The sequence below is a fragment of the Orycteropus afer genome, unplaced genomic scaffold (assembly GCF_000298275.1).
Source record: "Orycteropus afer afer isolate SDZICR_OR568_19922 unplaced genomic scaffold, OryAfe1.0 scaffold00018, whole genome shotgun sequence".
NCBI classification, from domain to species: domain Eukaryota; kingdom Metazoa; phylum Chordata; class Mammalia; order Tubulidentata; family Orycteropodidae; genus Orycteropus; species Orycteropus afer.
In genome coordinates, this window is record NW_006921605.1 from 1,204,445 (window position 1) to 1,215,557 (window position 11,113).

Genomic DNA, 11,113 nt, shown 5'->3' on the forward strand with positions numbered 1-11,113 from the left:
GGAGGGTCGACGAAAGAGGGGGAGGCCTTCAACGAGATGTATTGATACGGTGGCTGCGATGATGAGCTCAAGTATAGCAGGGATTGTGGGGCTGGCGCAGGATCGGGCAGTGTTTCGTCCTGTGCATGGGGTCGCTATGAGTCGGAAACAACTCGACGGCACTTAACAACAACAAACAACAATGAAGGGATTGGGCAATTTTGCCATCCCACTAGGCTTAAAAGAGAGCCAATTCCAGAGCACAGTGGGGCAAGAGGACTCACTACCACCAAGAGGAAGAGATGAAAGTAAAGTGTGTCCTTTGGACCTAAGGTCCCTGCACTGAGAACCTTCTCAACCCAGGAGACAGCGTGGTAACACTGGAGATGGTGAGAGATGACAAGGAGCAGGGTCAGAGAAACAAAGGCAGCAAAACCAAGGACAGGTGCAGGGTGACACTGCAGGCTTCCTGACCCAGAGAGAGACAGCTGAGTGCCTTCGGGCAGGAGGCTGCTGGTGAAGTGAGGTGCCTCTGAGCACTTATCGGCAGAGCTAAAAGAGCTTTGTAGCACTTGCCTGAGCAAGGTAGGGGCCCGGCCGAAGAGCCAAGCGGTGAAGGGCCAGAGAGAGGCCTGCCTGTGGGTACAGCTGAGAAGAGACTGTCTGATCAAAGAACTGTATCCCAGCTCTTTCCTGATCCTGAATTGTAGCCTGTTGCTTCCCTAATAAACTCTAGAATGGTGAGTGTTTTCTGAGTTCTGTGTGGCCTTGCAACAAATTATTGAGCCCAGCAGAGAAGCATATAGAGTGTCATGGGAGGGACAGTCGGTGTCAGAATTGGTAAGAGGGAGAGTGGGGACAAGTCTGACCTCAGCCTCATAGGAATCAGTCTTCGGTGGCTGCTGCTGCTGGTGATCTGCACCCCCTGGTGGAGCTGGAGCGAGTCAGACCCCCCACCGTGCCACCTGTACAACAGCAGCCCCAAGACGCTAATCACACAGTGCAGCCACCACTGTTTCTAAATCAATAACAAACAGTCGTTAAAGATTCCTCTGCTTCCGTTTCCAGCTCAGTAAGATGCAGGCGACACAACCTCGTTTGCTGAAAGTGAAGATGACTTGAAGCACTTACTGATGAAGATCAAAGAATACAGTCTGCAGAACTGAGTACACCTCAATGTGAGGGAATGAAAATCCTCCCAACTGACCAATAAGCACCACCATGATAAACGAAGAAAAGATTGAAATTGTTAGTGATTTCATTTTGTTTGGATCCACAGTCAACACCCATGGAAGGAGCAGTCAGGAAATCAGACATCATAGTGCACTGGGCGAATCTGCTGCAAAAGACCTCTTTAAAGTGCTGAAGAACAAAGATGTCACTTTGAGGACTAAAGGACACCTAACCGAAGCCATGGTGTTTTCAGTCGCCCCATACGCATGAGAGCTGGACAGTGAATAAGGCAGACCGAAGAAGAGTTCATGTCTTTGAGTTGTGGTGCTGGCGAAGAATGTTGGAAATAGCATGGACTGCCAGAAGGACGAACAAATCGGCCCTGGAAGAAGTGCAGCCGGAATGCTCCTTGGAAGCAAGAATGGCCAGACCTCATTTCACCTGCTTTGGCCATGTCAGAAGCTGTCCCCTGGAGAAGGATGTCATGTTTGGTAAAGTGGAGGTCAGCGAAAAAGAGAAGGCCCTCAACGAGATGGACTGACACTGGGCTGCAAGGATGCGCTGAAACACAGCAAGGGTGTGAGGCCGACACAGCGCAGGGTAGTGTCTCGTGTTGTACACGGGGGCGCTGCGAGTCACAGCCAACTCGGTGGCACCACAAAAAGCAGTAGTTATAACACATCCACACACCAAAAACCAAACCAAACCCACTGCCGTTGAGTAGATTCGAACTCGGAGTGACCCCCACTGGGTCTCCAGGGCTGTAAATCTTCACAGAAGTAGATTGCCTCTTCTCCCTCCCAAGGAACAGCTGGTGGCTTTGAACCATTGACCTTCTGGTTAGCAGCCAAATGTCTTATCCACCACACCACCAGAGATCCTTCATACACACACAAAAACCAAAAAAAAAAAAACTCATAGCAACCCCTCCTTGGGTTTCCAAGGCTGTATCACTACGGAAGTAGATTGCCCAACCTTCCTTCTGAGGAGTGGCCAGTGAGTTTGAACCACCAGCCTTCTGGTTAGCAATTAAATGCCTTAGGCAGTACGCCACCAGAGCTCTTTCGTACACACACAGGCATGCCAGAGACAAGCCTTTTGGTGTCTGCAATAAACTGTTCAACCACATTGGCTCATTCTGAGAAACGTTTTGACAGCAGCCATGTTTGAGGTGTGCCAGCTTGAAAATAAATTTCCAAGAGATTCAGGTGGTTTAAGGCCTTGAACTGACCGGCGGTGGATCCTCAAGTGTCTGGCCTTTTCTTGGCACTCCTTGTGAGTGTGTACGTTCATCTGTCATTTTTGCGTGCTACAGAGCGGCCATGTCTTTGGGCCTGTTCACGGGTCTGTCCCTTTCTGCCACTTTGCTGAGAAGCTGTGTGTGCAGCGGTGCATGTGTGCGTTTCACTGGTCTGTAAGATGCTGCTGTCTGCCCCAGAGGCTACAGTCAGCCCTCACCCACCCTGGTTCTCTCTGTACAAAGAAGTGGCTGTGACGGTGGGGAAATGCATGCTGCTCTCTGATGCTTGTGCTCAGCAGAAGGACAGTCCGGAAGTGACACAGAAAACAAGCTCTCTCCCTGCTCTTGTTTCTAGGGACCGAGGGGACACCGCTTTGCCCCACCCTTCTTCCCGCCCCGGAGGCCCAGAGCCCAGCGGAGGTGCTTGGGCTCCCACTGGACCACGGCCTGCCCTTGGGACAAGTGCAGCCCCATTTCACAGCTCAGGTAAGAAGCCATCATGTAAGGAGTACACTCATGTATGTACATATGTGTATCTGTATGTATAATTTCATTTCTGCTTTTGGTGTTGTTGAAAACATACACCCAGCAAAAACGTCTGAGTTCAGTTTGGACACGCACAGCTGAGTGCCGTGGACGACGTTCTCCGACTCGTGCAACCACCCTCACCCTCCTTTTCCACACTGCGCCTCCCCCGGTCACGTGACCTCCCTGCCTGAGCCTGCTGTCTGCCCTTTGGGCTGCTGTGGTCAGTAGATGCCATGTGGGAAGACCTAGAAGAACGCAGTGCTGAAGGCAGGCGTTCCTTCCCAGGGACCCTCGCCCACTGTTTGGTGTGAAGAAGACTTCAGGGCATATTTTTTGTTTATGGTTTAAATGTTATCTCAGGATAATAGTTTTGGGGATTCATCCAGCCTCCATGGCTACTGAAAGACTGGATTCTATAGGAATTTTAAATTTTGTTCTGCATTTTCCCCATTTTGATCAGAATGCCTCCGTAGAGTCTTCGATCAAATGTTCAGTAGTGGTAGCTGAGCACCATCCACCTCTCTGGCCTCCTGGTGAAGGGGGCAATTGTCTCATGGAGGTGATTAGACACACAGCCATTTCCCCTCCCGCTCCTGGCGCTCCTCCTTCCTCTGTTGCCTCAGGAGAATGGAGACCATTTGTGTCTTGGATGGTTACTTGTGAGCTTTTGAGACCCCAGGTACCAGGAAACAAACTCTGAGGTAGACCAGAAGCACAGACGGGGTATTAGCCCAGTTAGCTGGGTCCCTGAGGCCTGATGCTGAGCCGCCAAGCCACGAACCCCGTGAGGTGTCTGCTCAGAGCGGACAGCCAAGCACCCGCTCTTCTGTTATTGCTGTAAACAGATGTGTCACACGACTTCCACCCGTAAGAAGCGGGCTTTTAATAACTTGTCGTGTTATTCAAGAGTTGCGATTTCATTTTCAAAAACCCTCCCAAGTTTCAGGTTGCTAACAGAGTTACCAGGAGCCTCTCAATGTGTTTCCTGTTGTTTTTTTGAATAGCAGTTATACTGTGGGTAAGGAGGACACATACAGTGTTCGGTATAAAAGGGAATAAATGAACCCTCCCTGACCCCTGTCGGACTGGAGAGCTCGGGGGGCGTAGTGCCTAAGGCACCTGACTGCTAACCAGAAGGTTAGCGGTTCAAACTCTCAACCACTCTGCTGAAGCAAGACTGGGCAATCTACTTCCATAAAGATTTACCGCCTCGGAAACCCAAAGGGGGTCACTGTGAGTTGGAATCAACTCGGTGACAGTGAGTTTGGTTTCTTGTTTTCCTTTTGCTCAGTACCCTTATTCTAGAGCACCCCTCTTCTCGGGCCCCCACTTCCAGGCCCCTCCTGCTCTCCCTTTCAGTTGTACAGCCTCTTCATGTGTTTGCTTTTCTTCTGCTTGGTGAGTCCTTTCTTCAGTGTGAGACCTTGTGGTTGTGGGTTCAGAACCTGCTGTTGCAGTTTTTTTGTTTGTTTTTTTTTTTTTTTTAATGTTTTCCTTTGACATTAAGTTTTCATCAAAATATCTCCACTAATTGCATTGCATGATGGTCACTTGAACCCTTTATACTTCTGCTGGGTCTTCTGATTTTTGTTGATTTCTTGTTACTATGAACAACAATATAATAAATATCCTTCTCTATAAATATCTATGCTATATATTTTATCTCCTTAGGACAAGATTATAGAGTTAGAATCACTGGATTAAAGATAAACACATTTTTAAGACTTTTGAGCCATACCACCAAATTGCCTTTCAGAAAGATTGTACAAATTTACATACCCACTAGCAGTGAGTGAGGGTGTAACTTTACTCACCTGGGTATTATATTTTAAATTGTTAAATGTGAAGGGTTAAAAAAAAAACCTGCATCTTTTAAAGCTTTCTTTGATCCTTCCAAACCAAACTCACTGCCATCAAGTCACTTCTGACTCATAGCGACCCCCTTTGGGGTTTTGAGGCAGTAAATCTTTACAGAAGTAGATTGCCCAGTCTTCCTTCCATGGAGTGGCTGGTGGGTTTGAACCGCCAACCTTCTGGTTAGCAGTCAAATGCCTCAGGCACCACACTACCAGAGCTCCTTTTCTTTGATCCTCAGTGATGGTAAAGTTTTTTAGCCTATTCGTTGGCCATTTGCAATTCTTCTTTCGTGTGGTTCTTTTATGCATATCCTTTGTTAATTTTTCAGCTGGTCTGTTTGTACTTTTCATGTTGATTTGTGAAAGCTCTGTATATATTAAGGTAATTGCTACTTGTCTGTTATAAATCTTTCCCAATTTAGTCATTTGCCTTAATTTTATGGCTGTTTTTATGTTTTTAATCTACAGATAATTTGTTTCCAATCTAATCAACTAGTAACTAACTGAATGATTTGTTTCACTGTTCTTCAGCTTCTTAAACACCCCCTGACTCACAGTGGCCCCCTGGGTTCCCAAGGCTGTCAGTCTTTGTGAAAGCACACTGCCCCATCTTTCTTCCATGGAGTGGCTGTTGGGTTTGAACCACCAACCTTTTGATTAGCAGCCAAATGCTTTAATCACTACCTCCAGTGGGTCTTTAGTTTTTGGTTTTCTGCACAGTTCCTGAACCACTACTGTGCTGCTTTAAATGCTGCTGTAGGACTATGGTATATTTTAGCATCTCCTACAGGAGGCCCTAATTTCTGTTACAAAATTTTCTGGCCTCTTCTTTCCTATTTATCCTTAAATGTGCATATACTGTTATTTAATTAATTTATGATGAATTATTTTTAGATATACAGGGAAATACAAAACTAATATAATGAGCGCCCATTACTCAGTGGACTCTGCCCAACTTCATCACAAAACGTTAAAGTCCAGCTCTTTGAGCGTCCTGCTCTGGGTCCTCCCGACCCTCCTCGGGCTGTGTGCCCTCTGCACGGCTTTCCACCTGGCTGGGCGTTTTTGAGCTCCAGCCTTGTTGATGCTTGCAGCTCAGTTCAGGGTCAGCAGACTTCTGCGAGGGCCCAGAGAGCAAATACTTCCGGCTTTGAGGGCCAGGCCAGCTGTGTCGCAACACCTCAGCTCCGAACGCAGCTCCGGGCCTCGCGTGATCGAGTGGGCGTAGCTACGTGCCAGTCAAACGCTGTGTGAGACTTTTAACCGTTAGGTTCTTGTAGTTCCACATATCATGAAATAGTCCTCTTTTGATTTTTTTCAACTATTAAAAAAGGTATTGGGTGCATTTACTTTCACCACAATTTAAAAAAATAAACTGATTTGTAGCTCGTGGGCTATAAGGAAAAGGTGGTGGGTGGGCTGTGGCCCCCGGGCCGTGCTTGCCAAGCACAGCCCAGAGGTTAGCGGGGTGTTCTCTGTCATGTGAATATACCAGGATTCACTTAGCTGCCCCTGCTGATGGACGTTAGGTTGTCTCCAGTTTCATCCACGTGCACTGCTGTGTGTGTGTGTGTGTGTGTGTGTGTGTGTGTGTGTGTCTGGTCTACATATGGACCATTTTACTCCACTTCACTCCCTGTGCTTTGCAGATACTACATTTTTTTACAAGTTGGAGGCTGGTGTCAACCCTGCAGTGAGCAAGTCTGTTGCTGCCGTTTTTCCAACACATGTGCTCATTTTGTGTCTGTGTGTCACCTTTTGGTCATTTTCACTATATTTCAAATTTCCCATAATGTTGATGCACTTAATAGACTACAGTATAAGGCACCTGACTGCTGACCAGAAGGCTGGCGGTTCAAACCCACCAGCCACTCCTCGGAAGGAAGACTGGCAGTCCACTTCCATACTGATACCTCCTTGGAAACCCAAGGAGGGGTCGCTATGAGTCTAATCGACTTGACAGCAGTGAGTGTGGTTGGTTTTGTTTTCGGAAACCCAGGATTCATGTGACTTGCTTAATTGCGGTGGTCTGGAACCAGCCCTGCAATAACTCCAAGGTGTGCCTAAGAAAGTGCTTCCAGGGCATGTGCCAAGGGTCAGAACTGCAGGGGAGGAACCCGAGGGGATGACACACACGACGCCATGTCCCTTCTCACAAGTACGCAGGTGAGCACAGCCGTGCAGGTGAGACATTGGCTGGGCACCGTGAGCAGACTGTGGCACGCAGTGCTGTAGGTGCAGACAAAGGACACGGGGGGCCTTAGACCAAGGGGGCACTGGGCACTGAAGGCACCGTCATCTCCTGTCGGGCTCGCAGCCGGTGGAGAAGTGGCCTCGGTGGCACACGGCCTTGCTGGGTGTCCTAGGAGGACAGCAGGGTTGCCCTAATCCATTTCTTGAAGCTGGTGGTTTCGGCCGGGCTCATGGCAGTGAGTGTGTCACCCAACCAAGCTGGTGCAGAACACCAGGGATCTGGAGAGAGCGTTTTTCCCAAGTCCATGGGAGACTTCACGGAGGCATTGCAGAGACGGCACACAGCATGCGGGCTCCGGCTGCCGGGTCTCCAGATAGGACGCTGGCCGGGCCGTGAAGTCTCCCTGCGTTCCGGGAGAGCCAGAAACCGTCAGAAGTGCGACCCCAGACCTGGGAGGACACGACCCCCTTACACACATCGGCCTAGTGTGGCCAGTCGGTGGAGAGCCACGGCTTCGAGGACAGGGTGGCCCTGCCACTCTGTGCACCTCTCTGTGCACTGTTCTCCAGGGCACCTGCTTTCCATGTTCCCTACGATTCACCTCCCGTGACAGCTGGGGCCCTGCACCTGGGTCCCCGAGCAACCTTGAGTGTCTGAGCCACCAGCTCATTGGTACACGTTGGTGTGCTGGTGTTCCCAGTGCAGCCTGAGACGCCCCGCTCTGGGCAGATGGTGGCCTGCCGCCACCTCCCTGAGAGGCCGGCAATGAGCCCGGTGCCCTGCCTGCCTGTGTGTGTTAGGTAAACAGAGCAGGTGCCCTTGGCTTCCTGCTGGCTAGAGAGAGACTAGCATCTCAGTGCCCCAGGGCAGCCCCCTCACATGCCCCAGGCTGAGAGCAGAGGTTCACTTTCCCATGTTCCGGAGGCCAGGAGTCCAAGTGCAGGAGCCTGCTTTGTCTGCCGGCAGGAGCCTTGTGCTGCCCTCAGCCCCTAGTGTTCCTTGGCTCGTACACAGACCCCCACCTGGCATCTTCCCCTGGGACTCCATTTCTGAGTCTGCTCCCTCCCTTTTATAAAACGCTCAGAAGGCATTAGAATTAGGGTTAGGACGCCCGCACTGGGATATGACTTAACTGATAAACAGCTGCGGAGGAAAACGCCATTTCCAAAGCAGGTCGCACACAGGGCTAGGACTTCACCACGTGTTTTCAGGCGACACAGTTCAACCTGTATGGGTGGTTTCCAAAAATGGTTTTCTTCTTTTATAGAACCGGCCCAGAATTCCCACTGTGACTTGTACATCAACCCGTCAGAAAGAAAACAGGTCCCCAAAGCCACCGCTGGCCCAGGAACTCCACGGGGAGAACGGCCCCCACATCCAGAGGTCATTGTCATTGGACAGCAAGTCCCTCCAGGACACATGGAAGTTACTAGAGCTGGGCTCCAGTCCTTCTGGCCCCACCTCCCAGGGTGACTCAACTCCAGGTAGGAGAAACGGCTTCCCTGGGCTGCTGCAGCTCTGTGGGTGCTGGTGGGAGGCACCTAGTGGCCTCCTTCCCGGGCTTGAGAGGGAGTGCCTGCATCCTTCCTACTGATCCGGACGCCTGCACTTTGTCTAACCAAACACATGAGCCTATAGGGTGGGGCAGAACTGCCTAGAGAGTGGCCAAGGCTAGAAATCTTTTTTTTCCTTCACTTTTTATTGTGATTTGGGTGAAAGTTTGCAGAGCAAATTCATTGTTCATTCAACAGTTCATACACATTTTGATTCGTGACATGCACTGCAGCCCCACAGTGTAACAGCTCTGTCCCCACTTCCTCCCTGTGGGTACTGTTCACCCTCCTTTCCTATCCCCTCCTGCCCTGGGCACGTGCTGCCCTTTGGATCTTGTATGGCTGACTGTTGAAACACGTGCACGCCTCCCTGGTGTCACTGTTCACCTTCTAGGTCGGCTGTTGTTTGACTGAAAGCTGAGCCACTGGGGCGAGTTCAGTTCCGGGACTGAAGGGTAACTAGGAGCCATAGTCTCGGGGTTTCACCACTCTTTGTCAGACCAGTAAGCCTGGTGTTCTTTATAGTTTTGAATTTTGTTCCACATTGTTCTCCCACCCTATGCAGGACCTCCTACTGTGATGTCTTTCTGAGGGGTTGGCAGTGGTAGCTGGGCACCATCTCCTTCTGGTCGAGGGTCCACATGTTGCCTTAGACTTTTGGGCTGATTGTTTGCTTGTGTCCTTGATTTTCTTTCACTCTTCTTTGCTCTGGACGGGAGAGACCAACAGCTGTACCTTAGATCGCCGCTCACAAGCTTGTAAGGCCCCAGTCACCACTCCCCAAAGTAGGATGTGGAACATGGACTGTGTTAAGGTAACTGACCTTGTTGTCCCTCCCCCAGGAGTATGGTCCTGAGCCCCCAGGCCCAGGGACTCACTCCCTCAAGGTGTTTGGTTATGGTTAAGATGTTGTCTTAACTTTGTCCCCATGGTCTACTAAGAGGAGCTCTGACAGTGTAGCCTCTAAGGCATGCAACTGCTGGACTGCAAGTTTCAGTCAGAACCCACCAGCCACTTCATGGGGGAAAGATGAGGCCGTCTGCTTCTGTCAGGCCATACGGCTTGGGAAACCCTATGGGGCAGTTGTACTGTGTCCTGTCGAGTCGCTATGAGTCGGAATCGACTCAGGGCAGTGGGTTGGGTTGTTTTTTTGGTGTTCTATGTTGTATCCATGGATATATTTGGAGCACGGCTGTAAATCTTACGGGAGTAGACGGCCACATCGTTCTCTGTGACTGGCGGTTTGAATCGCCGTCCTTTCGGTTAGCAGCAAAAGTGCTTAACCCCTGCGCCACCAGGGATTCCTCATTTTATCGTTTTGGTAGCATATGAATACACACACACACACATGCGTACACACATGGGTACACAGATAAAAGCCTCTGAGTGCTGTGCACTCAACTACAGTTAACCTGAAGGCTGAAGCTTCAGACCCCCTCAGCAGCACCACGGAAGACAGACCGCACAGTCCGCTCCCGTCGTTACGGGCCAGTGCTGTCACGTGGTGGTGCCAGGGTTTGGAATTCACTCAGTGACGTTGGGTTTGGTGTTTCCGTCCCCTCACCTCTGCTTCAGTGCCTGCGTACACGGTGTGCCGTGATGAGAAGCCTGCTGGGAGGAGCCTTGACTTCTAGCTGGCGTGGAGCGGCATGTTGTGCTCAGAGTGCGGGCCACATGAGGAGTAGGGAGACTGCCCCCCGGGGGCTGCTGTGGACGGGCCGTCCCGTTTCTCAGCCGCAGACGGGCAGCCCCAATCTCTCGAGCAGTGCGCGTCCTGGCCCGCGGCCGCCCCATCATCGCTGCCTTCAGGCCCTGCTCTGACTGTCGTCTCAGTCATGTACCCGTAAGCGCGCAGGCTGCACCTTTGTTCACACTCGTAGTCGTCCTGGCACTTGGGAAAACCCGTCTGCAGGCCCACCTTTGAGGGAACTGCACGAGACAGTACGAAGCGAGAGAAAGGGAAAGGGCCGTCCGAAGCCAGCCAGACGGGAAGTGAGGAGGTGGAGGCAGACTGTACCCGGCTGTGCGCGTAGTGTGTCTGCAGCCCGCCCATCCAGCCTCCTCGGGCTCTGTGCGGCGGCAGAGTGCTCCCCTGAACACTGGGACTGGCTTCCCTAACCAGGCTTCGTCACAGGCGTGTTAGGTTATTTCCAATCTTTTGCCCTCACAGATAGGGTTACATTGAATAACCCTGAGTGTGCTCTAGTGAGTGTGCTCTAGTGAGTGTGCTCTAGTGAGTGTGTAGAGGACACGTGTGAACTCCCAAAAGCAGGGTGTGTCGTCAAAGGCACGTGCGTCTCTCGTCTGGGTGGGTGCTGTCGTTCTGGCCTCTGCAAAGACTCTGCTGGCTTCCACTTCCACGTGGGGTTTGGGGGGTCCACTCCCAGGTTAGGATTTGAGGGTTCTACTCCCAGGGGGGTGGGGTTTGAGGGCTCCACTCCCAGGGCTGGGGTTTGAGGGTTCTACTCCCAGGGGGGTGGGGTTTGAGGGTTCCACTCCCGGGGGGTGGGGTTTGAGGGCTCCACTCTCAGGGGCAGGGTTTGAGGGGTCCACTCCCAGGTTAGGATTTGAGGGTTCTACTCCCAGGGGG

At 51.2% G+C, this 11,113-nt stretch overlaps 1 protein-coding gene across 1 annotated transcript in view; it reads left to right on the top strand.

Moving 5' to 3' along the window:
• Positions 1 to 9,379, top strand: part of CCDC57 (coiled-coil domain containing 57) — a 75,905-nt gene extending 66,526 nt beyond the window's left edge. The window contains exons 17-19 of the mRNA XM_042783568.1: positions 2,748 to 2,878; positions 8,238 to 8,454; positions 9,366 to 9,379. Coding sequence (XP_042639502.1) covers positions 2,748 to 2,878; positions 8,238 to 8,454; positions 9,366 to 9,379 — 362 coding nt within the window. The remainder of the gene's footprint in view (positions 1 to 2,747; positions 2,879 to 8,237; positions 8,455 to 9,365) is intronic.
• The last annotated feature ends 1,734 nt before the right edge of the window (positions 9,380 to 11,113 follow it).